Below are 27,615 nucleotides of genomic sequence, written 5' to 3' on the forward strand. Positions count from 1 at the left end.
CACTAGCTCTTGACCCATCAGAGATAAAGCTAGGTTACTATCCTGTGATTCAGCTCAATCAAGTACATTTCTGAACTCACAGAGTCACTTGGGAGTGTTTGCCGGGGCTGTCAGGTGAGGTGCACATTTGAATTAGTACATACATTTTTAACAGGGGTGGCTCATGTCATGTATGCAAACCCATCATAGTTAAGGTTAATTTATTGACTGAATTATAAAAATAAGTCTCTTCTTCAAACCAGCAATACAGAGTCTAATATGTACTTTTTTTCCCCTTATGGAGTAAGGAAGAAGAGGGCTTCCTAGCTGGCACTAGTGATAAAGAATCCGCCTGCCAGTGCAGGAGATGTGGGTTTGTTCCCTGGATTGGGAAGATTCCCTGGAGAAGGAAATGCAACCCACTCCAGTATTCTGGCCTGGAGAATCCCATGGGCAGAGGAGCCTGGCAGGCTACAGTCCACTGGGTCACAAGAGTCAGACATGACTGAGCACATGTGCGTGCTGTATGCTAAATCACTTCAGTCGTGTCTGACTCTTTGTGACCCCGTGGACTGTAGCCTGCCAGGGCTACATGGAATGGTTTGCCATGACCTTCTCCAGGGGATCTTCCTGACCCAGGGATTGAACCTGAGTCTCTTATGTCTCCTGCATTGGCAGACGGGTTCTTTACTGCTGGTGCCACTAGGAAACATCATAACACACAAAAAAGCTAAGAATTACAGGCATATTCAGATACAAACAAACATGATTAGTTGTGGACTTATTTTATTGAATAAACAGATTCAGTGCCTCCCTAAGGATCTTGATATGGTCATCCAGCTCCAGTAGGAATTAATAAGCACACAGAAAAGTGTTATTTTTCTTAACAGCTGTACTAAAAATTTTCTTTACATATAATATTTAAAAATTATCAGCCTAAAACTGCAATTTAAAAAGTCTATTTGTAGTTACTCTTTTTCTAAAAGTATCATCTACTCTATTTAAAAATTAAATTAAGGTTAATTTGCATTAATATGTTTTTATTAATACACTGTATTCTCTGAGTTCTCTGACACTGGAACGGCTGCAGTGTTGTTTTTTTTTTTTTTAAATCAAACTAAAAAGTGACAGGAAACTTGAGTATGTAATGTGAATGCCTAGGGAGGTTGTGAGAGTGTCAGCTATGTCCCAGTGAGCACTTCTGGAAGCCTCGGTCATTGCTGGAAGTCTGGAGTGCTCTGAGCATGAACAAGACTTCCGGTGGCTGCTCCTCATGACACTTATTACCACGTCTGGAGCTTTAGCTACTGTTGTTTCCTCTCAGTTTTGGTCTGAACTTCCCCTGATTTCTCTCGTTCTATAAATGAAGCCAGGGAAATGTCCATTCCAAGGTACTCAGCCATGGTCATCATCATGTTTGTAGATATTATTCTAGAGAAAAGCAGAGGGAAAAAATTCAGAATGCTTTAGAAGGAGTCAAAGAGACATCTTCAGGGAATTCCCTGGCGGCACAATGGTTAGGGCTCTGGGTTTCCACTGCAGGAGGCATGGGTTCCATCCCTGGAGGGGGAACTAAGATCCCGCATAACACGTAGTGCGGCCAAACAAATAAATAAATGAACAAAAGAGAAATATCTTTGTAAAGATTACTTGTGAATTCTCGTGGCTCACACTGTGTGCTTGTCACTGCTGAGAGGGACAAATGTGGAAATGTTGCATCACGGGCACTGAATGCTGTCTACAGAGCTTTGAACAGTCCCAGTGCTCAGGCCACAAAGTGTGTGTTGGTTGTTCGGTTGTGTCCAACTCTTTTCGACCTCTTGGACTGGGGCCTGAGGGCTCCTGTATCCATAGGATTCTCCAGCAAGAATACTGGGAGTGGGTTGCATACCCTTCTTCAGGGAATCTTCCTGACCTAGGGATCAAATCCGGGTCTCCTGCCTTGCAGGCAGATTCTTTACCATCTAAGCCACCATGGAAACCCCATTAGCGGTTTAATCCTGCAAAAATGACTAATGGTCTTTAAGCCTCAGTTACTTGAAGTGTGATAAACCACGCAAGGCTGTCATGCAGAGTCTGGCCCAGGTAGACACTTGATGAATCTTACACGTTGTTCTCTCTTCTCTTCAGAGAAGATAGTGGGCCTGGCCTAAATGCACTCACAAAAACTCTGGAACTTTAAGCGTGAAGTTACAGGTCCTCTTTCACCAGAGGAAGTGAGAAACTTGTCAAAAATCCTTAATATTTTTCTGGCAATGCACTCGGGTTTATTGGCCCTTTGTTTTCAAAATAGAATTTTGTGTCAGCTGAACTGATAGAATTCACCTCCCGTCATTGGGGTTCTATTTGTTTTTCTTGAAATTAATAACTTTTATTCTCTAAGAGGGCTTCCCAGGTGGCATTAGTGGTAAAGAATCCACCTGCCGACATAAGAGACGTGTGTTTGGTCCCTGGGTCAGGAAGATTCCCCTGGAGAAGGGAATGGCAACTCACCCCAGAGTTCTTACCTGGAAAATCCCATGGACAGAGGAGACTGGCAGGCTATAACTATGTGGTTATAAACAGTCAGACACGACTGGAGCAACTTAGCACTCTGTAAGAACCAACAGTTTCTGAATTTTCTCAGGGTCTGGAATAACCAAGCACAGCTAGAATTAGTCCAATAAGTTGCCCTGGCATTGTTTAGATATTATTCTTCCTTCAACCTTAAGAAAGATACAAGGTTGCTTTCTGGTAAAAGAGGTAGCAATGATGAGAGCAATTTGTTCACAAACAACCAAAATGATAGAGAAGTCATTATTCACTTACTGTTTCAGGAACAATGCAACATGCGAGAATCTGGGCATTATCAAGTACAACTGCTCCTCTAAAATAGCATTTAAAATACTTTGGGCAGCATACTCCTGAGTCAGCATGGGCAACAAAAGTGGATACCTGGAATAAAAAAAATCACAAAAAGTTATATTGTTAAAGTGGTATTTTTTTGCTGCCATCAGTCAGTTCAGTTCAGTTCAGTTGCTCAGTCATGTCCGACTCTTTGCAACCCCATGATTAGCAGCACGCCAGGCCTCCCCGTCCATCACCATCTCCTGGAGTTCACTCAGACTCATGTCCATCAAGTCAGTGATACCATCCAGCCATCTCATCTTCTGTTGTCCCCTTGTCCTCCTGCCCCCAATCCCTCCTAGCATCAGGGTCTTTTCCAATGAGTCAACTCTTCGAATGAGGTGGCCAAAGTATTGGAGTTTCAGCTTCAGCATCAGTCCTTCCAATGAACACCCAGGACTGATCTCCTTTAGAATGGACTGATTGGATCTCCTTTCAGTCCAAGGGACTCTCCAGAGTCTTCTCCAACACCACAGTTCAAAAGCATCAATTCTTCGGCACTCAGCTTTCTTCACAGTCCAACTCTCACATCCATACATGACCACAGTAAAAACCATAGCCTTGACTAGACGGACCTTTGTTGGCAAAGTAACGTCTCTGCTTTTCAATATGGTGAGCACTAATTATTAAATTTTAGATATCAAGTCATCAACATATGTCTATAAATATGCAAATCATGTGTAAATATTAGAAAAAGCCTTGTGTTTTCTCTCGTGATCATATTGGGACCAGTGCTAACACGTTTCCAGCTTCCCCAGTGGCTCAGTGGCAAAGAATCCGCTGGCAATGCAGGAGCCCCAGGAGATGCATGTTCAATCCCTGGGTCGCAAAGATCACCTGGATAAGGAAATGGGTACTCATTCTAGTATTCTTCCCTGGGAGATGTAATGGATGGAGCAGCCTGGTGGGCTACAGTCTGTGGGGTCACAAGAGTCAGACATGACTTAGCGAGTAAACAAAAGCTAACGTATTTCATTTCCTGGAGTGAACTCCTGGCCTTTATTGATTTTCTCCTCTTTGATGGTCTAGATCTATGGAAGGAAGTGCTTTGAGATTTTTTTCCATATTTTTCTTTTCTGTCTTTCAGCCCAAACATCAGATAGCTGTATACTATTAAGAAGTGAAACTGCAAAATTATTTTACCCAAAGGAAAGCGCTCCTGAGCATGTATAATATGGCTTTATTTTAGGCACATTATTGTTACTACAGTAAGCAAACTCAGATGTTTGCAAAATCAATTGGAGTTGAAATGGGATTAGCATGTAATGAAGCTCCCATTAGACATTATTTTGACATTTTATACTTTTATATTATGCTTCTGTGTTTCTTGAACCACACCTCTTCAAAAATTCTATTTTTGTGTGTGGGCTCAATCACTTAGTTGTGTCTAGCTCTTTGCAACTCCATTGGCTGTAGCCTGGCAGGCTCCTCTGTCCATGGGATTTTCCAGGCAAGAATACTGGAGTGGGTAGTCATTTATATGTAAATAATGTTTTTCATTAAATTTGGGAGGTTTTCAGCATCATTACTTTAAATGTTTTTTTTTTTATTTTATTTTATTTTTAAACTTTATATAATTGTATTAGTTTTGCCAAATATCAAAATGAATCCGCCACAGGTATACATGTGTTCCCCATCCTGAACCCTCCTCCCTCCTCCCTCCTCCCTCCCCATACCATCCCTCTGCGTCGTCCCAGTGCTCTAGCCCCAAGCATCCAGTATCATGCATCGATCCTGGACTGGCATCTTGTTTCATACATGATATTTTACATGTTTCAATGCCATTCTCCCAAATCTTCCCACCCTCTCCCTCTCCCACAGAGTCCATAAGACTGTTCTATACATCAGTGTTTCTTTTGCTGTCTCGTACACAGGGTTATTGTTACCATCTTTCTAAATTCCATATATATGCATTAGTATACTGTATTGGTGTTTTTCCTTCTGGCTTACTTCACTCTGTATAATATTTAAATGGTTTTTTTGACCATTTCTCTTATTTCTTTGTTACTCTCCTTGTGTATATGTTGATGTGATTAAAGGTGTCCCAGCATTCTCTGAGGATCTGTTCCTTTTTTTCCATTTATGTTTTCTCTTCCTTCTGGTTGCATATTCTCTGTTCATTTGTCTTGAGGTTCACTTTTTTTTTTTCTACCAGCCAAAATCTACTGTTGAGCTGCTCTAGTGTATCTTCCTTTTCATTTACTCTTCTTTTCCAATCCCAAAGTTACATTTGCTTAAAAAAATCTGTATTTATTTATTAATATTTGATGAAACATCTCCATTCTAAAAATATGGATTTCTTTAGCTCTTTGAATGGATTTAAAATAGCTTGCTTTGAAGTTTGTCTGCTAAGTCCAACACCTGGGTCCTTTTCAAAGCAATTTCCATTGCCTATGGGTTTTTCTCATGTATGGGTCACACTTTTCTGTGTATTTGCCTATCTTACTTTTTAATTAAAAACTGAACATTTTAGATGATATATGGTAGCAACTCTGGATAACTGTCCTCTGCAATTGTTTGCTTGTTTATTTCCTCAGTCACTTGGCTGAAACTAGTTCCATGAGGTCTAGCTCTCCTCCAAGGTGTGGCTTCTGATGTCATTCCTTGAAGGACTCCATCCAGGGAAACTGTGTTTTTAACCCGGCAATCTTTGACTGCCTCTTTCTCTTAAGCCTCTAGCTGGTCTGCCTCTATTTGTATCGTATCTACCTCTTATGCTGTAGTTTGCTAGCTGGTGGTGCTATTTTTTTTTTTGAAGATGCTCTGATTTATGGTTTTATCCAATGGCAGAGGGAGAAAGATGCCAGTCTTTGCTGCTGACTGTGACCTTGTCTGTCAGAACCTCTGTTATGAAGCAGGAGTTGGTGATGATAAAATGACTCTTTACTGGGTTTCTCACCCTACTTATCAAACAGAGTCTGGGGGAATGGTAGGAAGTAATGCTGCCACCCAGCTGCTGTTACTAGCCTGTATGGATCTTCCAGCACCCAGAACCTGGGGCTTGGGGTCTGCTCATTTTTACTGTTGGGTAAGTCTACCACACATAGGTTTTTTTGACACATGACTGCTGCTCCAACAACAAAGAGCTGTGGAAAGAGGAACTGGCTTTCTTCAACAATAGCCTCTCCCCAGGTCTTTCCTACCTTGGAGGTGGAGGAGCAAGCACTGTCTGACTGAGTCTATCCATTCATTATAGGCCTTCTACAGAAATCGGGATCTTTGAGTATTCACCTGTTGCCAAACTGCCCAGCGGAGTTCTCCTTCTCTGGGGACTGGTGTGTGTGTGCACGCTGCATGCTCGGTTGCTTTTTGTGACCCTACAGACTTTAGCCCACCAGGTTCCTTTGTCCATGGGATTCTCCAGGCAAGAATACTGGAGTGGGTTGCACTTCCTCCTCCAGAGGATCTTCCCTACCCAGCGATCGAACTCGAGTTTCTTGTGGCTCTTGCATTGGCAGGCGGGTTCTCTACCACCGAGCCACCTGGTAAGCCCCTCCAGAGACTGGGAGACATGGGAATTACCACTGGTTTGCCAAGCCCCTGAAACAGCTGTTCTGCAAGGCAGAGCTGTTGTGTGGAGGATGAGTGTAGTTCCTGGTTCCAATGCCAAGGCCTCTCAGAGTTCTTACCAAATTTCTGTAGGTTTTGTTAAATAAATACTTCTCAATGGATTGCATGCTCTTTGGTCAATCTCCAAGTATTTTAAATGATTGTCTTTGCTAATGTTGACTTGCATGGTAGATGTTTCTTTGTGAGAGTTTTTCCCCTGCAGTACTGTCAACTCCATCACCTGTTTTGACACTTTAAATTTAATCTTACAATTTCCCTAGACTCTAAATAGCCTCATTGCTTTTTAGACAGGCTTTTCGTTGGCTGTCTCTCTTTCCTACAGATATAGCTGATCATAGCATTTGGTTCCTGTCAATCCCCTTTTTAGCAATTGTAATGACTACACTGGCCCTAGACCATGTCTAGACTTTTTAGCAATTGTAATGACTACACTGGCCCTAGACCATTTCTCAGTATACTCTACTGATTGGCTCCTTTGTATAAAAGTCTTCGTATTTCACTTGTTTCTTCCTTGGTCTATTCTACCAAATATAAACGTATATCATCCTCCAATACTTCCCCACATATATTAGTCAGTCTTTCAAAATATTTTATCTTTTGGATGATTTTTACTTCACTATTCTTTTTAGAAAGGAAATTATCTTCTCAACACAACAATGCTAAAGATTTTAATAACTTCTCACTACCAAGTTTTCTGTTATATTGTAATATTCTGATTAGCAATTTAAGTTTATGTTTTCACTATACCATATGCTCATAACCATATTATTATCCTTAAATGGTGTAAACTCATTAATTTAATGCAGGTTGAAAGTTTTCTTTGACTAACTCAGGCATTCTACCGATGTCTTTCGTTTTACTTTTCATATTTCAAAACTTCAAAATGAAAGATGATAATTACCTATATGGAAGATTATCATAAGAGCGAAGATTACTGTAAGATTTCACTTACTTGGTTGAACAGCCCTCAAACATTCCAGTTTTGATAAAATATGGGCAAACAATGGTGGTGTTAATTTTGCTTTTTTGTAGTAGCTTTAATTCAAAGTGGAGAGACTCCGCAAAGCCATAAGCTGCAAACTTGCTGGCACAGTAATCTGAAACAGAGTGAGGAGCTGTTAGCAACAGACTTTGACAAGTTAATTCATGGAATTGTTTTGAAAATGGAAACTCCCTTCCCTTTCTTTGGCTTATTCTGGGGGCAAAGTGAAAGTGTCAGTCACTCAGTCATGTCCTAAGTGCGTGATTCTCCACGCAAGAATACTGGAGTGGGCTGCCATGCCCTCCTCCAGGGGATCTTTCTGACCCAGGTATCAAACCTGAGTCTCCTGCATTTGCAGGCGGATTCTTTACCATCTAAGCTACCAGGGAAAGCATCACTTAAAGTCATTTTCTGTGGCCACTCCACTTCTATAGCTCTATACAGCATACCAACAACAAAATGAAAATGATTTCAATTTCTCTTAACCCAAGAAGACTACAAAGACAACTGGTTCTTTTTTTCTCTTTGTGTTATTTTTTATTAAGAAGAGAGTGATTTTATTATTTTAAAATATATGTATTTGGCTGCCTCAGGTTGCAGTTACATCATGCAGGATCTTTCCTTGTGGACTCTCTAATTGTGGTGCATGGGCTTAGTTGCTCCATGGCATGTGGGATGTTAGTTCCCTGACCAGGGATCCAACCCACATCGCCTGAATTGCAAGGCAGATTCTTAACCACTGCACCACCAGGGAAGTCCCACCACTGTTATTTTATATAGAGGAGGGGAGCAGCAATATGAATGGACCTAGAGATGGGCATACTAAGTGAAGTAAGCCAGACAAAGACTAATACCATACGATATCACTTATGTGTGGAATTCAAATTTGGGAAATGGGAAGGAATCCTGGCGTTACAAACAGAGCCAAATGTAGTAGAGACTTCCCCTTGGTGCAGAAGAGTTTTCCATGCCTTAGAAGAGTCCTGACTTCTGGGTGCTGTGAGCTGGAGATACAAAGTCACAGGTGGAGCACTCACCTGACAGTCCGTTGATCCCAACGATTCCTGCAAAACTTGAAATGCAGACTAAGTGACCATGGTTAGCTTCAAGCATGGCAGGAAGGAAGGCTTTATAAGTCTGGAAGATATAAACACACTGTGTCAATATTCATTACTCATTTATTACTCTTTCTGCTCAAGTATGTGATTAACTTATAAGCTTACTTAATAAATATTTATTTAACACCTGATGTTTGCATGTTGGACTCTTTGCGGCCCCATGGACTGCAGCCTGCCAGGCTCCTCTGTCCATGGGATTTCCCAGGCAAAAATAGTGGAATGGGTTGCCATTTCCTTTCTCCAGGGAATCTTCCTGACCCAGGGATCCAACTGGCATCTCTTATGTTGCTAACATTTTTCTGTTTCCAGTTGAAAATAATGTTTTCCTCACAGGGAAAAGGTGACTGGATATTTCAAGGGTCTGTTTGTATTTCTAGCCCTATGTGTCAGCGGAGGGCTTTTTAAAGACATTCTAGAAGATAAATTTATATTATAAAGACATTATTTGTTCTGGATGTACAGATTCCCAGCATTAAAGGGAAGAGAAAGGAATGCAAGTATGTGTTGAGGAAGCATTTAGTCATCAAAAACATATCAATGAAACTTTGGGAATATAATTTAAACCAGAGACATACATACGAATCCAGGTTTACATATATGTACAATCAAGGTAACTCTGAAATAATGACATGTGTTTGATAAATAGGTATATCTATTTTCCCTGATTTGATCACATGTGGGGTGTAATACAAGCAAGTGTCAGATTTGCTTGTCTTTGTTTTATTGTATTTGTTGTAAGATTCCATTTTTCTTATGCAAAAGTTCAATGACTGAATTTCCTAAATGTTTTCCCCCTGGTTATAGATTAAATCAGTTATCACTATTTCCATAAAATAGCTCAGTTTATGAAGATGGCAAATATGTGTTCAGTTGAATTGCAACAAATGATGACTTTATTGTTAAAAAAAAAAAAGAACTAGTATTTTTGAACTTTGGACAGGTTTCCAATTACTTGGACTTTGTTTCTCTACCTGCATTGCCTTTTGCAATTTTAAAAAATTACCTTTTGGACAATCTTTTAATATCAACAGTAACTGTGTTACTCTGTAGTGTCAACTTAAAAGACTTCAATACTTTAGAAGAATATTCAGTTGGGTCAATTTACAAGAAATATTTGGCTCCCCATAAAATTTTAAAAGAAGTTCAAAGTCATAAGCAAAAGCATGGAGGCACCTAGCAGACTGTGGTGTGGACAAGGAATGCTGCCTGCCACCCTTGGACATCAAGGAGATCAAGCCAGTCAATTTGAAAGGAAATCAAACCTAAATATTCATTGGAAGGATTGATGTTGCAGCTGAAGCTCCAACACTTTGACCACCTGATGCAAAGAATGGACTCATTGGAAAAGACTTCATTGCTGGGAAAGATTGAAGGCAGGAGGAGGAGGAGGAGGTGACAGAGGAGGAGGAGGAGGCGACAGAGGATGAGATGGTTGGATGGCGTCACCAACTCAGTGGACATGAGTTTGAGCAAGCTGCGGGAGATGGTGAGGTATAGGAAAGCCTGGCATGCTGCAGTCCATGGGATCGCAGAGAGTCAGACATGACTCAGCAATTGAACAATAATACCAGTAGACAAAGGATGTTTTGGCCATCAAGCCCATAACCACCTCTGCCTCCAACTCTGGATAGGCCAAGAATTCTGCTTAGTCTATCAATGGGAACTCACAAATGGTCTATCAACAGATAAATGGTTGACTAATTGTTTATAGAATTCGGGCTTCCCTTGTGGCTCAGCTGGTAAACAAGCTGCCTGCAATGCGGGAGATCTGGGTTTGATCCTTGGGTTGGGAAGATCCAGTGGAGAAGGGAAAGGCTACCAACTCCAGTATTCTGGCCTGGAGAGGCCAGAATTCACATGGACTATAGTCCATGGGGTCACAAAGAGTTGGACACGACTGAGTGACTCTCACTTATAGAGCTACATGAAATTCTCATATTCACCAACAAAACAAAATGAAAAAGAAAGAAGACTTACCCAGAAGTGAGACATGACGTTGACAAGAAATGATCTTTCCACCATGTGGTCTGGAGTTTTGAGGAACTCTCTTCCTGTCACGACCCCTGCATTGTTAATGAGGATGGTCACATTGCCCACTTCCTTCTTAACCTGTGCAGAAGTGAGGCAAATAATTCATTTACGTTAGGTTACTTATTTTTCCATGCCATTATTATTATTATTATTATTATTTTTTACTTTATTCAGGTAGTTTCTTTAAACATAGCTATTTTCTCTCTCTCATAGAAATTCAGCAAGTTTAAAGTAGCTTTATGATTGATTGTGTAAAAAAACACATTGATTTGCCAGTTTTGCTTATCTTTGTGTGTGTGCAGAGAGGACTGGGTGTTGCAGTGTGTTTTCTCTGCCTCTATTTTTGTCATGTTACCGTCCCTTTTTGCCAGAGGTGAATGCCAGGGGTACTGCAGAGTGCTGTCTCTATTTCCCTGTGTGGCTCTCAATGTCTCCCTTTGGATGGTGCTTGTGTCTTTCTTCAACCAGGTGTGTGTGGCAGTTACTTCTGTAGGTGCCCTCTTCCTGACTCCTCTGTGACAGGGTGCAGGAGCTCATCCCATCCCTGTAGGGCGTGGCCAGTCCTGAGCACAAAGACATCCCAAACACAGGTATGTTGGATCCCACCTGTGGGATCACAGGTGTCTGTGGGCCTGTGACCTCTGTCAAAAAGACCTCCCCAGGTCTGATAATTGTCTATGCCCAATTACTTCCCTGAGTTTCCAGCTGTGCTACCACTGCTGCATCCTGAGGGTCTTCCTTCACCCTTCCTTCTGAATTGCTTACCTCATCTGCGTACAGAACCTACTACCACCAGCCCTGCTCGGAGGAAGCTAGGCTCCAGGAAACACTGCAGTGACCTTGATAAAGCTGGTTTGGGGTAAAATATGATGTAAAGCATGATGTATGTTCAAACGACGATTTGAAGATGTTTTTGCCCTGAACTGTATCTTTGGTGCTGTCATGACAATCTGTTCTTTTTTCCAAACAGGAAGTTTGGAAAAAACTTGACTTGGTTGTCCTGGTCCCACCTACTGCTCTGTGTGGAGGCTTCCAGATCACATGGTGGGAGATATTAGGGAAAAACTGCTCCTGATGTCATCAAGTTGAACAGGCTCTGAAAGGAAGAATTACTGTTGCTGCACCGATGTTGTGCAGAGGGATTAGGCCCTTCTGCTTTGGAGAGGGGCAGTACAGGGACAAACACCCAAGAGATGTGAGCTTTTGGCTTGATGAGGGAGCCAGTGTGAGCAAGTGCTTGATCTTAGACCAACTTGGGGAGGAACTTGGGTCTCTGGAGGATGGGAAATCTTTGGTGTAAGGCATTCTTAAATATTTAAGAAAAATTCTTTGCAGCCAAAGATGGAGAAGCTCTATACAGTCAGCAAAAACAAGACCAGGAGCTGACCGTGGCTCAGATCATGAACTCCTTATTGCCAATTTCAGACTTAAATTGAAGAAAGTAGGGAAAACCACTAGACCATTCAGGTATGACCTAAATCAAATCCCTTATGATTATACAGTGGAACTGAGGAATAGATTTAAGGGACTAGATCTGATAGATAGAGTGCCTGATGAACTATGGAATGAGGTTCGTGACATTGTACAGGAGACAGGGATCAAGACCATTCCCATAGAAAAGAAATGCAAAAAAGCAAAATGGCTGTCTGGGGAAGCCTTACAAATAGCTGTGAAAAGAAGAGAAGTGAAAAGCAAAGGAGAAAAGGAAAGATATAAGCATCTGAATGCAGAGTTCCAAAGAATAGCAAGAAGAGATAAGAGAGCTTTCCTCAGCGATCAATGCAAAGAAATAGAGGAAAACAACAGAATGGGAAAACTAGAGATCTCTTCAAGAAAATTAGAGATACCAAGGGAACATTTCATGCAAAGATGAGCTCGATAAAGGAGAGAAGTGGTATGGACCTAACAGAAGCAGAAGGTATTAAGAAGAGATGGCAAGAATACACAGAAGAACTGTACAAAAAATATCTTCACGACCCAGATAATCACGATGGTGTGCTCACTGACCTAGAGCCAGACATCCTGGAATGTGAAGTCAAGTGGGCCTTAGAAAGCATCACTACGAACAAAGCTAGTGGAGGTGATGGAATTCCAGTTGAGCTATTTCAAATCCTGAAAGATGATGCCGTGAAAGTGCTGTACTGAATATGCCAGCAAATTTGGAAAACTCAGCAGTGGCCACAGGACTGGAAAAGGTCAGTTTTCATTCCAATCTCAAAGAAAGGCAATGCCAAAGAATGCTCAAACTAGTGCACAATTGCACTCATCTCACAGGCTGGTAAAGAAATGCTCAAAATTCTCCAAGCCAAGCTTCAGCAATATGTGAACTGTGAACTTCCTGATGTTCAAGCTGGTTTTAGAAAAGGCAGAGGAACCAGAGATCAAATTGTCAACATCTGCTGGATCATGGAAAAAGCAACAGAGTTCCAGAAAAACATCTATTTCTGCTTTATTGACTATGCCAAAGCCTTTGACTGTGTGGATCACAATAAACTGTGGAAAATTCTGAAAGAGATGGGAATACCAGACCACCTGATCTGCCTCTTGAGAAATTTGTATGCAGGTCAGGAAGCAACAGTTAGAAGTGGACATGAAGGGGTACTCTTTCTACCCTCTTCTGATGCCTATGTCAGAAGCTTTCTCTATCTCCTTTATACTTTAATAAAACTTTATTACACAAAAGCTCCGAGCGATCAAGCCTTGTCTCTGGCCCCGGATTGAATTCTTCTCCTCCGGGGGCCAAGAATCCCGGTGTATTCGTGTGATTCAACAACAACCTTTCATCTTGGGGGCTCGTCCGGGATCCTTCAGGACAAGGTAAGGAAGCTTGGAGCTTTAGTTCTTTGTTCTCTTAGTGAACACATTTTCTGCCGTGCTTTACTAACTCTACCGTGTGCTTGTGTGAATGAATGGCATGCCCTGCGTAAAGCAAGTAAGGGGCCCTGCTCTGCGGTTCCATGGTGATCTCATACAGCTTATGGCAGAAACCTGTTGGGGCGTTATACTGACCTGCCAATGCCAAGAGGCACCCAATGTCTCCTTCGGAAACCGACCAGAAATGGGCGAAGCGTGTGGACCGAACTCTCCTTTCTCGGTCAAACTTTTCGGTCTCTTTGACCATTTCATAACCCCTTGGGAATTAGAAGTACTAACCTAATCTATCGGATCATAGACTTTCAAGGGACTTGTGATCTATACTGTTATTGTGTACTGTGGCTTAGGTCCCAAACTTGGATTGGTAGTCAAGAAAGTGTCTAGCCTCGCTAGGAATCGAAAGTTCATAAGCTAGATGGAGCTCTAGCTCCCAGAACATCTCTGAGGTTAAAGGTTACTCAGATTGGGACTGCGATGGGTTTTTTTTTTTTTTTTTTTTTTCTTTGGTAACGCTGGCTCTTAGTGGATCAGAAGAGGCTGTTATACTGGTGTGGTGATGCTTGGAAAGAACATCTCAGTTTTATGTTCGTGTTGGTCTTATTGTGGTCGGGAAATACTCAGGGTCGTGCACAGGCACTCAGGTGATGAATGTTTCCCCTAGTAGTCTTAGCTTGGGAGGCATTTCGGAAGGTTACTCTGATTCACCCCGGGTGACATCAGAGGCAAGCAAGGTTAAGGGTGAAGAGCTGGACGTCAAGTAGGGATGCTATCAAGTCTACCCCTGGTACATCCCCACCCCATCTCGGTGGTAGAACCGGGAGGGACGAGTACGGCGCCTGCGTCGGTAAGGGACAGACTAAGTCTGGCCAGGAAGGAAAAGCTTTTGGTGTAACGTCTGTCTACACCCCCATCTAGAGCAGGGAGGGACACCTCCGGTAGAAAAATGGCCTTGGTCGTTTTTTTTCTCTCTTACAGATGGGAGCTAACAATTCCAGCCTCACTCCTTTGAACTGTATCCTGAAAAGCTGGGATAGATTTGATCCCCAGGGCTTAAAGAAGACACACTTGGTCTTCCTATGTGATACTGCATGGCCACGGTATCCATTGGAGGACGGCGAACGGTGGCCAGTTGGAGGGTCTCTTAAGTATAATACTGTTCTACAACTAGACCGGTTCTGTAAGGAACAAGGGAAATGGGTAGAAGTAGCATATGTGTTGCCCTTTTTCTCTCTACGAAATATGCCAGACTTATGTCCTAAGAGTATAGATTTGGGCATGAAATCTTCAGCTCCCTCCTGTCCTCTTACTTTGCCCCCGTACCGGGGACTCCAAACTGGGATTCAAACTGCCCACATGGAGGTCCAAACAACTCCTATCTCAGTACGACCTCAGACTACTCTGGTTTCAGTAGAAACTCAGACCATCGAAGTAAGAGATGAGATGGAGGACAGGAGACAAAGAGAAGAGAAAAAACAGGTTTCTCCAATCTATCCCTGGGATCATATGCACAGAGCAGCCAGAGAGACTGAGGAACAGCCACACAAGCTGTTGCTTCTTTATAAAACACCCACCAGGAGAAATAATCAGTCTGTGAGAGTTAATAAGCCTTTCTCTTATTAAGAAATACAAAGAATCAAGGAGGATCTGGGAGACTATTTAGAGGATCCAGAAAAATATATTAGAGCCTTTAAAGGTGTTACTCTGCTTTATGACCTCACTTGGAAGGATGTGATGTATATCTTGGGACAAACGCTGACTCCTGAGTCAAAGACTCGAGTTTTGGGAAAAGCGGTTGCTTGTGGAGATGAATGGCTTGGTAATGAATCAGTAGAGAAGAGGGAGAACAAGATAGCGGCCCTCCCCACTGGGAATCAGGAGTTCCCAACTATAGAACCAGACTGGGACTACAACACAGCTAAAGGAAGATGGGATCAGAGTCGTTTTGTTAGATGTATTCTTGAGGGACTTAGGCAGGCGCGTTCTAAGCCTTTAAACTATGGCAAATTGGCAGACATAGAACAGGAGGAGAAAGAAGCTCCTGGTAAATTCCTAGATAGACTGAGAGAAGGCCTTCGCAGATTCACTGAGATTGATCCTGAAAGTGAAGAGGGAAAAGTGATCTTAAAGTATAGATTTCTCACTCAGTCGGCTCCAGATATCCGCCGTAAGCTATTAAAACAGGCGTATGGACCAAATCAGTCTTTAGATACTCTGTTACAACTGGCTCAGACAGTCTATTATGGTAGGGAATATGAGGAAAAGAAAGGCAAAAAAAGACAAAGGAAAAGGCGGAAGCCTTCGCCATGGCTATGAAAAACGTTCTTAAACAGCCTGAGAAAAATGCCCAGAGGGGCCCAGGTGAAAAGTGATGGGCTTGCTACTACTGTGGAAAGGAGGGGCACCTCAAGCGGGATTGCCCTCAGGCATCTAAGCCGCCCCTGGCTCCATGTCCAGTCTGCAAAGGACCACACTGGAAGAGAGACTACCCCCAGAGGCGTAGGTCTCTGGGGTCGGACTCTCAAGACAATCAGGACTGAAGGTGCCCGGGGGTCCCCACACAAGCTCCCGTCCTAATTACACCTGAGGAACCCCAGGTATTAATAATTGTGGGGGGCCAATCCGTCGATTTCCTTTTAGATACTGGGGCAACTTATTCTGTGCTTACTGAAGCCCCTGGCCCACTTTCTTCCCGATCTGCTTCCATAATGGGACTGTCTGGACGAGCCAAAAGGTATTATTTCAGTTATTCTTTATCTTGCAACTGGGATTCTGTGCTGTTTTAACACGAGTTTCTGATCGTGCCAGAATCTCCCTCACCCCTTTTGGGAAGGGATATACTGAGCAAGGTCCATGCCTCTGTTTTCATGAATATGGAGCCTTCCCTTTCTCTCCCTTTAGTTGAACAAAATGTAAATCCTAGAGTATGGGCTGATGGAAAATCTGTGGGTCGAGCACAAAATGCTATTCCTGTAGTTGTTAAGCTCAAAGACCCACACATATTTTCACATAAGAAGCAGTATCCACTGAAACCTGAAGTTAAGGAAGGGTTAAAACCCATCATCGAAAATTTAAAGGAGCAGGGACTATTAATTCCCTGTAACAGTCCTTGCAACACTCCTATTTTGGGTATAAAGAAATCGAATGGTAAATGGAGACTAGTTCAAGATTTATGAATAATAAATGAGGCTGTAGTTCCTTTACACCCCGTGGTGCCTAATCCTTATACTCTATTGTCTGAAATTCCTGAACAGGCCAAATATTTCTCAGTAATTGATTTAAAGGATGCCTTCTATTCAGTGCCTTTGGCAGAAGAAAGTCAATTCCTATTTGCCTTTGAAGACCCTATGCAGCCAGCTTCTCAGTTAACCTGGACAGTTTTGCCCCAGGGATTTCGTGACAGTCCTCACTTATTCGGACAAAGTTTGTCACGGGATCTACAAAATTTTAATAGCTCTGAAGCAGTGGTGTTACAATATGTAGATGATATTTTGCTCTGTGCTGAGACAGAGGAAGCTTGTTCGCGAGCCTCAGAAGATTTCTTAAACTTTCTGGCAGGCTGTGGTTACAAGGCATCAAGAGAAAAGGCTCAGCTTTGTCAACAATCAGTTAGATATCTGGGCCTAATCATATCAGAAGGGACTAGGGCCATAGGCCCTGAGAGAATTAAACCTATACTAAATCACCCCCTACCTATGACTTTAAGACAATTGAGAGGATTTTTGGGAATCACAGGTTACTGTCGCATTTGGATTCCAGGTTATGGGGAACTTGCCCAGCCTTTATATAAACTTATAGCTGAAACTCAGCAGGCCCAAACCGACAAACTGGTTTGGTCTCCAGAAACTCAAAAGGCTTTTAAGGTTCTTCAGACTGCTCTCCTGCAAGCTCCAGCTCTGAGCTTGCCCACAGGGTCAGAATTTAATTTGTTTGTCACTGAAAGAAAAGGTGTGGCATTGGGAGTTTTGACACAACCCCGAGGGCCTCACCAGCAACCTATTGCTTATCTAAGCAGAGAATTAGATGTAGTTTCAAGTGGGTGGCCCCACTGCCTAAGAGTAATTGGGGCAGCGGCTTTATTAGCACCTGAAGCTTTAAAAATAATTAATGGATGAAACCTTACTGTACTGACTTCTCATGATGTGAGTGGAATCTTAAATTCTAAGGTTAATATTTGGATGACAGACAGTAGGCTTCTTAAGTATCAGTCATTGTTGTTAGAAGGACCAGAAGCTAAGCTTAAAGTTTGTGGAAATTTAAATCCTGCCACTTTCCTTCCTGAGAAGGAAAATGAAACACCTGATCACGATTGTTCTCAATTCCTAACTTTAAACTATGCAGCTCGGGAGGATGTAAAGGATACCCCATTAGACAATCCTGACATGGAAATATTTACAGATGGCAGTTCTTTTGTTCAGGATGGAAACCGTAAAGCAGGTTACGCCGTGGTGACTGCTGAACAGGTTTTGGAAGCAAAATCTCTCCCCCGAGGGAACCAGTGCTCAGTTAGCGGAGCTTGTGCCCCTGACCCGAGCTCTAGAATTAAGCAAAGGGCAGCAGATGGGCCTGATAATCTATGTGAGTCTACTTCTGCTGACTCCAAATATCCTGAGTCTGCCGTTGGATCCTCAAGACAATGTCCTCCTGTCCTGGGCTCACTCCTATGCTGCATTCCACAATCGGTCTAACTGCTGGGTCTGCGGAGCGCTCCCCTCTTCGTCAGTGGAAGGCTTCCTGTGGTGGACATCCCCACTTCAAGAAAAAGACTTTCTCCAAGTCTGTGAATACCTTCGACAACAATCACATGCGATGCCTCTTCTTCATCTGATGACATCTACCAACCCTAAAATGGACTGGTGCAACTTTGTACTCTAACTATGGACATAATGTGACTTACAATTTTGATTCCTCAATTGCCTTACTTTGGGAGACATTAACTAGTTCCCCATGGTGGACAACTATCTTAATTACAATAATTCTGGTTGTTTTGTTTTTGCTGTTTGCTCCCTGCATCTGTAATTGTATAACTGGATTTGTTTCTAGCTGCATGAAAGCTTTTAAGTTACAAATGGTTGCTCAAACTCCTGCTACTGCTGTAGCTTCCTCCAGCTACTATTTGGGGCCCCTGGATCAGATATCCTCAATATGAGGATTAGGAGAATATGTTGCCTCACCAATTTAGGGACAACGCCCCTTGTCAGCTAGGAAGTAGTTATGGAACGAGAACGACACCCCTTTTCCCTAGGCAACATAATTCTCCTAAAAGAAAAGGGGGGAATGAGAGAGTCAGTTCCTAGGCAGGTTGATAGGAAATCTAGGGGTCCCCAAGGAGAGAGGGGTCTGGAATTCTCAAGGAGGAAGAAAGGACAAACTTTTTTTCTTTCTCCACATTCCTTAGGATTATATACCAATAATGTATCCTGCCTAAGGACAGTCTTTGAATTCAACCTTCTGTTATCTTAAAATGTTAATTATGGGAGTAGACCTGGTCTTTACAAGGATGTATCTTGCCTGAGGACAGTGTTATCTTAAAATGTAAATTATGGGAGTAGGTCGGAGGAGGTCTTTACAACCTCCAGACATTCTTTGGATTCACTGGAGAGTATATAACTTCATTGTTAACACTAGCAAGCGGGTACTCTTTCTACCCCCTTATGATGCCTATGTCAGAAGCTTTCTCTATCTCCTTTATACTTTAATAAAACTTTATTACACACACACACACACACAAAAAGAAGTGGACATGGAACAACAGACTGATTCCAAATAGGAAAAGGAGTACATCAAGGCTGTATATTGTCACCCTGCTTATTTAACTTCTATACAGAGTACATCATGAGAAACGCTGGGCTGGAAGAAGCACAAGCTGGAATCAAGATTTCCAGGAGAAATATCAATAACCTCAGATATGCAGATGACACCACCCTTATGGCAGAAAGTGAAGAGGAACTCAAAAGCCTCTTGATGAAAGTGAAAGTGGAGAGTGAAAAAGTTGGCTTAAAGCTCAACATTCAGAAAACAAAGATCATGGCATCCGGTCCCATCACTTCATGGGAAAAAGATGGGGAAACAGTGGAAACAGTGTCAGACTTTATTTTTCGGGGCTCCAAAATCACTACAGATGGTGACTGCAGCCATGAAATTAAAAGACACTTACTCCTTGGAAGGAAGGTTATGACCAACCTAGATAGCATATTCAAAAGCAGAGACATTACTTTGCCAACAAAGGTCCATCTAGTCAAGGCTATGGTTTTTCCAGTTCTCATGTATGGATGTGAGAGTTGGACTGTGAAGAAGGCTGAGCGCCAAAGAATTGATGCTTTTGAACTGTGGTGTTGGAGAAGACTCTTGAGAGTCCCTTGGACTGCAAGGAGATCCAACCAGTCCATTCTGAAGGAGATCAGCCCTGGGATTTCTTTGGAAGGAATGATGCTAGAGCTGAAACTCCAGTACTTTGGCCACCTCATGCAAAGAGTTGACTCATTGGAAAAGACCTTGATGCTGGGAGGGATTGGGGGCAGGAGGAGAAGGGGACAACAGAGGATGAGATGGCTGGATGGCATCACTGACTCGATGGATGTGAGTCTGGGTGAACTCTGGGAGTTGGTGATGGACAGGGAGGCCTGGCGTGCTGTGATTCATGGGGTCGCAAAGAGTCGGACACGACTGAGTGACTGAACTGAACTGAACTGAATGGTCCCCATCATCCTGTCCAAGAAGATCCCTCAGTCTTAGGGACCCAGAGCTAAGAGGAACTTCATCTAGGTAATAGGATTTAATTTTCACTGCGAGTTTAGGAAAGCATTCCAATCTCAGTTTATAGATCAGGAAACAGAGGTTCTCAGAAGTTAATATTTTGCCAAAGGACAGCTTTTGGCTTTTGAGAAGAATCACAGTGGTTCTCACTCAGTTTTCGACACACATACAAGAAAGTAAAAGCTCTCTTTTACTTAGATTTACTTCTCTGTGGTCAAAATGATTACTTCTGTAACTAACAAATCTCACGTATGTGAACATGCACACAGACACACTAACAAATATAAATAAGTAATTGGACCTGGACATTTGGGAATAAAGCATGACGCTGGTTATTCTAACAAAAAATTCATTTGTGTACTGAGTCTCTGTGGTGGAGATGAGAAAGTTACCTTAGTCAAATTTGGGGAAATTACTGAGCCCTTTATTTAAAAAAAATTTTTAATATTATCATTGTTTTTTTTTGGCTATGCCCCATGGCATATGGGATCTTGGCTCCCTGACCAGGGATCAAACCCAAGGCCCCTACAGTAGAAGCCTGGAATCTCAACCTCTGACCTCTAGGAAAGTCCCATTACTGAGCCCTTTAGAATGCTGTTATTGAAGTTTCCTATGAATTTCAGGGGTCTGGATAATGTCCATGGCTTGTTGACATTCTGGTAGATAAAGTCTAACATTAGTATTAATATTTGGGTTTCTTGGGAGTTGATAAGTAATTAAAATTATACAGAACAGTCAATATTAATAAAATGGTTGACTTAGAAGAATTCTGTTTACAGGCCTGTGAGAAAAGAAAAGTCCAAGATACATTCAAATGGTGAAAAGACAATATTTGATTAAAGTTTTTGGCCTCGTTTTCTACTATACAGCAAGGAAATTTTAAACAAGAGGGAAAGATTCATTGGGGGTGATGGAAATTACAGTGCTTTTAATAGAAGGAAGAGGACTGTGAGGGAGTCTTTATTGCTGACACATTGGTGGGTCACTGCTGGGGATGTGGCAGGGGTCTTGATTCCAGGCAGATGGAACCTGGTTCTACTCTGTCACTAATTTGCTCTATGCCTTGGCTTCCTGTCATCAGTAGAGGAGACAATGTAATTGTGCCCACTTTACTATAAAGATTATATATGAATCCAGAGCCTGTTATACAGAGTGAAGTAAGTCAGAAAGACAAATACTGTATATTAATGCATATATATGGAATTTAAAAAGATGGTACTGGCAATCCTATACTCAGGGCAGCAAAGGAGACACAGATGTAAAGAACAGACTTTTGGACTCAGCAGGAGAAGATGAGGGTGGGATTATTTGAGATAATAGCACTGAAACATATACATTACCATATAGAAAGTAGATGACCAGTGTGAGTTCGATGGATGAAGCAGGGCACCCAAAGCTGGTGCTCTGGGACAACCCAAGAGGGATGGGGTCGGGAGGGAGTGGGGGATGAGGTTTAGGATGGAGGGGACACGTGTATACCTGTGGCTGATTCATGCTGATGTATGGCAAAAATCATCACAATATTGTAAAGTAATTATCCAATCAAAATAAATTAATTGAAAAACAAAAGATTATATATGATGATGCTGCAAATTTCAGAGTCCTGATCTGTTATTTAGTGGTGGTCCTGGGACTGCCACTCCCCCACAGGCTCCTTCCCTGAGCTAGCCCCAAAGACCTCCATCTATGAACCTTTCTTGCCACATTGCTTTGGCAAAATAAGACCTGATTTTGAGCCCGCTTGTTCTGTTCTACAATATCCCTGGGATCTATATATAATTACACAATAAATACCTATTATAATTAAAGCATTTATCAGTACTTAGTGACTGGCATGCTGCAGTCCATGGGGTAGCAAAGAGTCAGACATGACTTAGAGACTGAACAACGAAGTGTGAAGTTAGAACGAATATCCATAAGTTCAATCTAAGAGGAAATGTAGTCTAGAAATATGCTTCTTCCCCATCCTCCCGACTTTCTACCCTCAGAACTAGGTGACGGTGGGTGTACACTGGAATCATACAATACAGAGACCTAATACTGTGTCCCCTTGAAGATCATCTGGTCCAGTCTTTTCATTTTACTGATAAAGGAACAAGGACCTGGAGAGGACAGGTAGCTAGGCAGGGCTAGTTCTAGTTTCTACAGACTTCTGGTGGCAATGAGTCACCAGAAAAGCAGCTGGCAACAACTCAAAAGGCTCATCAAATTTACAGTTGCATTGTTTTCTTGTTTCCTTTTCTGGAGGCCACAAATTCAGGTTCTTTTTTTTTTTTTGGCTTCAGTCCCCGACTAGGGATTGAACCCACGACCCCTGCACTAGAAGTGGAGTCCTAACCACTGGACTGCCAGGGAAGTCTCCACAAAGTCAGATTTCTGACATGCAGACTCAAGCAAGAGGCATAGGAAAAGAAGTATATGACAAAATTTCTCCTCTTCTTTTTGCAAAAGCACATATTAGATGCAGTACTTTTCTTGGGCAAAGAACTAAGAACACCAGTCAGCTTACCTGATCAGCAACTCTGTAGACATCTTGTCTATTACTACAGTCACATGTATAGGCAAATACTTTTGCATCCCTCTCTTCTTTGATCATTCTACATGTTTCCATGTTGCCTTCTTCATTAATGTCCCATAGAACTAAAATGGCTCCAAGACTGGCAAATTTGATAGCCAATAACCTCCCAAGTCCACTTGCAGCTCCTGTTATAAGGACAATCTCTCCCGTAACATCCTTTTTCTTCTTGGGAATTATCTTGTAATATAAAGATTCTAAAAAATAATATAGAAATTTCCCCAAAAATATGGAGGTGTCGAGAAGTACATTCATATTGATTCACTGAAGAAAGTAACGTCCTAATTAGGAAAAAAGGTAACTGATAAATTCATGACATTATCACAATTGCAACACATATAAAACACTTAGTCCAAGGGAATTTACCTTTGAGACATCAGTTCTTCAAAATACATATTTTGGCAACAACTGCTACCATCGTTGAATGTTTGAATTATATAAGTAATGAGCATGAAAACATTTTATGTTGACAAGAATCTTTCCAACTTGCAGGGTACTTCCTTACAGGTAATCTAATTTGATTTACAGGTAGATCTCAATTTACTAGGAGAGCTTCATAGTGAAAGACATACATTGCATGACTCCTAAACCAAGATTCTGGACTCTCACATGGTCGTTTTTCTGTTATATGAACTCAATTCATGATCTTATATCTAATAGAAATTAATATAGAAGTAATATTTCTTGCAATATAAATCTTTTTATATTTTCACATGCACGTGTGGGTGCCAAGTCTGTTCAGTCATGTCCAACTCTTTGGCCTATGGACTGTAGCCCGCCAGGCTCCCCTGTCCATGGGATTCTCCAAGTAAGAATACTGGAGTGGGCTGCCATGCCCCCTCGAAGGGATCTTCCTGACCCAGGGATTGAACCCATGTTTCAGTCTTCTTTATTGGCAGTCGGGTTCTTTACCACTGGCACCACTTGGGAAGCTCTATATTTTCACATAATCCTTATAATATCCCTCTGACAGAGTCAAACCAGGTACAGTTACTGCTGGTTTATAGTGAGGGGGTCTGAGACAAAAAAGATTGAGTAGTTTTGTTCAAGGGCTTCCCAGGTGGAGCTAAAGGTGAAGAACCTGCCTGCCAGTGCAGGAGACCTAAGAGACACAGGTTCAATTCCTGGGTCAGGAAGATCCCCTGGAGGAGGGCATGGCAATCCACTCCAGTATTCTTTCCTGGAGAATCCCCACAGACAGAGGAGCTTGGCAAACTACAGTTCATGAGGTTGCAAAGAGTCAGACATGACTGAAGCTACTTAGCACACATGCACCCAGACTTATTGAATGCCATATAGCCAGCTAATAAAATAGGAAATGTCAAGATTGAGGACAGAGGTCTCTTGAATGAAGTCTAGACTTTTAACACTCGAATGGGCTTTTTCTGGAGCTAATGTGCCCTTTTCCCAGACCTGTCTTTTAAAAAATAAAATAATGGAGCGTTTTTTTTCTTTTTGATGATGTGTCCTTGATTTTTGATAATCATTTTCTGTTATATTTGAACATTCTTACACAATTATTTCATGTAGAAGTTTAACGTGGTCATCCTTAAAACCCACATTAAAACAGACCACAGCTCCTACACTGTTGGTGGAAATATAAGTTGGTTCAGTCACTATGGAAAACAGACTGGAAGTTCCTCAGAAAGCTAAACAGAATTATCATGTGATCCAGCAATCCCACTCCTCAGCATATTCCCAGACAAAACTGTAATTCATAAAGATACATGCAACCCTATATTCATAGCAGCAGTATTCACAATAGCTAATAAATAGAAACATCAATAACCTCAGATAAGCAGATGACATCACCCTTATGGCAGAAAGTGAAGAGGAACTAAAAACCTCTTGATGAAAGTGAAAGAGGAGAGTTAAAAAGTTGGCTTAAAGCTCAACATTCAGAAAACCAAGATCATGGTATCTGGCCCCATCACTTCATGGGAAATAGATGGAGAAACAGTGGAAACAGTGTCAGATTTTATTTTTGGGGCTCCAAAATCACTGCAGATGCTGATTGCAGCCATGAAATTAAAAGATGCTTACTCCTTGGAAGGAAAGTTATGACCAACCTAGATAGCATATTCAAAAGCAGAGACATTACTTTGCCAACTAAAGTCCGTCTAGTCAAGGCTATGGTTTTTCCTGTGGTCATGTATGGATGTGAGAGTTGGACTGTGAAGAAAGCTGAGCACCGAAGAATTGATATTTTTGAACTGTGGTGTTGGAGAAGACTCTTGAGAGTCCCTTGGACTACAAGGAGATCCAACCAGTCCATTCTAAAGGAGATCAGCCCTGGGTGTTCTTTGGAAGGACTGATGCTAAAGCTGAAACTCCAATACTTTGACCACCTCATGTGAAGAGTTGACTCATTGGAAAAGACTCTGATGCTGGGAGGGATTGGGGGCAGGAGGAGAAGGGGACGACAGAGGATGAGATGGCTGGATGGCATCACCGACTCGATGGACATAAGTTTGAGTGAACTCTGGGAGTTGGTGATGGACAGGGAGGCCTGGTGCGTGCTGTGATTCAAGGGGTTGCAAAGAGTCAGACACAACTGAGTGACTGAACTGAACTGAACTGAAGTAAATAGAAACAACCTAAATGTGTGTTGACAGATGAATGGATGAAGAAAATGTGGTACGTATATACAATGGAATACTGCTACTGCTAAGTCACTTCAGTCGTGTCCGACTCTGTGCGACCCCATAGACAGCAGCCCACCAGGCTCCCCCATCCCTGGGATTCTCCAGGCAAGAACACTGGAGTGGGTTGCCATTTCCTTCTCCAATGCATGAAAGGGAAAAGTGAAAGTGAAGTCGCTCAGTTGTGTCTGACTCCTAGCGACCCCATGGACTGCAGCCTACCAGGCTCCTCTGTCCATGGGATTTTCCAGGCAAGAGTACTGGAGTGGGGTGCCATTGCCTTCTCCTGAGAAAAGATAGAAAAGAGCATTACTGCCAGAACACTGTTATAAATATTTGTGTGTGTTTTCCAACGGGACCAAAAAAATCCCCAGGAAAGCGTCAGGGCCTTTGTTGAATTCAGTGAGTATGTTGAATTGAAGGGTAATTGCTTTATGATGTTGTGTTGGTTTCTGTCATACACAGGTGAATCAACCGTAAGTATGCATATGTCCCCTCCCTCTTGAACCTCCCTCCCACCCTCTACCCCATCCCATCCCTCTAGGTTGTCACAAAGCATTGGGTTGAGCTCCCTGAACCAAACAGCAAATTCCCACTGGCTATCTACTTTACATATGGTGACATATATGTTTCAATGCTCCTCTCTCAGTTTCTCTCACACTCTCCTTCCCCTGCTGTGTCCCCAAGTCTGTTCTTGTTTGCATCTCTATTCCTACCCTGTAAATAGGTTCATCATTTTTCTAGATTCCATACACATGCGTTATTCTATGATATCTGTTTTCCTCTTTCTGACTCACTTCACTCTATATCACAGGCTCTAGGCATTGAGTTTTAAAGATGCTAAGTTATGATCCCTGGACCTGAGAAGCAGGGAGTCCAGTTCTGGGAGATAACAAAGAAACACAGGGTTGCAGAGTGAAATTGCTGCAGATAAAGCTTGGTCCCAGGGTTGGGGACAGGGAATGTGGTTTTCAGTAGAAGATAAGAAAATGGGCAGAAGCTTTGGCATTTGAGTTCTGCTGCTGCTAAGTCGCTTCAGTCGTGTCCGACTCTGTGCGACCCCAGAGATAGCAGCCTACCAGGCTGTTCTGTCCCTGGGATTCTTCAGGCAAGAACGTTGGAGTGGGTTGCCATTTCCTTCTCCAATGCATGAGAGTGAAAAGTGAAAGTGAAGTCGCTCAGTCGTGTCCGACTCTTCGGGATCCCATGGACTGCAGCCCACCAGGCTCCTCTGTCCATGGGATTTTCCATGCAAGAGTACTGGAGTGGGGTGCCATTGCTCAAGTGCAAATTTGAAGTCTGCCTTTCAGACAGAGGAAGAGAAAGGGCATTCTAGGTCTTTCCTGTTAACAATTTGGATTTATTAAGAATACTAATTATATCCCAAAAGGTATCATCCTTGGAAAAATTTAGAGACTTCTACTTACCTTAACGTTCACCAAGAGTTCATGCAGATTTCAAGTGTTCATTCAGGAAAGAGTTTAAGCTATGGAAAATTCTTGCCTGGCCAAACTTATATAGACTTTTTTTTGGCTCAGGTGCAATCCTGGCAACATGTAGTATGTTAGAATCATGAGCGGCAATCTTATCTTATAATCTATTATGAATAAACACAAATGGAGCAGAGTTGTGGTTCTGCATCACATAATTCTTGCATGGAGAACAAAATTTCAACTTTTCTCATCCTTTTTCTTTGGAAGGAAGTTTATCCTCAAAGTAGATGATTTATCTTGAAGTTCAAGTAGCTTTCTCTGAAAATTATTAAAAACTGCCACAGATTGCTACGCTTGAGGACCATTCTGAGGACAGGAGTTTTGACATTTCTCCAAGCATTCATTGTTTAAACGTTCCTTGAACTGACTAACAGACTGCACTCTCCGGCTGCAGAAAGCATTCAGATATGCAACAAAGGGAATAAGTACAAGTAAAGTATATTCTTCCTTCTGGATGTAGGAAGTACTGGTGAGAAAAATGACTACTCCCAGGTGGTGCTTGGGGAGTCATGGCAACCAGGTAGTTAGAAAAAACTCATGAAGCGTTATAATGAGCAAACACTTATCAAGTTTAAACCACATCACATCTTTCGATTACCTTGTTTTTTGTAAGTCCCAAAATGGTCCTGTGGAGTGAGTAAGCGACTCAGGTAGTGACAGCAGTCGGGGGCACACAGTGTATGAGTTGAAGTGGGATTTGAGTGCAGGATGT

At 42.2% G+C, this 27,615-nt stretch overlaps 1 protein-coding gene across 1 annotated transcript; it reads right to left on the reverse strand.

The window, feature by feature from the left end:
* Positions 1-748: 748 nt before the first annotated feature.
* LOC113903946 (short-chain dehydrogenase/reductase family 16C member 6) lies at positions 749-26,863 on the reverse strand. The gene is made up of 7 exons (XM_027560621.1): positions 26,838-26,863; positions 22,703-23,049; positions 10,513-10,644; positions 8,455-8,554; positions 7,388-7,532; positions 2,788-2,913; positions 749-1,410 (listed from the first exon to the last, which is right to left on the reverse strand). The coding sequence occupies exons 2-7, from the start codon at positions 23,021-23,023 to the stop codon at positions 1,284-1,286; spliced, it is 951 nt and encodes a 316-aa protein (XP_027416422.1). The 5' UTR covers positions 23,024-23,049; positions 26,838-26,863; the 3' UTR covers positions 749-1,283.
* Positions 26,864-27,615: the final 752 nt, after the last annotated feature.

This window comes from Bos indicus x Bos taurus, chromosome 14 (assembly GCF_003369695.1).
Source record: "Bos indicus x Bos taurus breed Angus x Brahman F1 hybrid chromosome 14, Bos_hybrid_MaternalHap_v2.0, whole genome shotgun sequence".
NCBI classification, from domain to species: domain Eukaryota; kingdom Metazoa; phylum Chordata; class Mammalia; order Artiodactyla; family Bovidae; genus Bos; species Bos indicus x Bos taurus.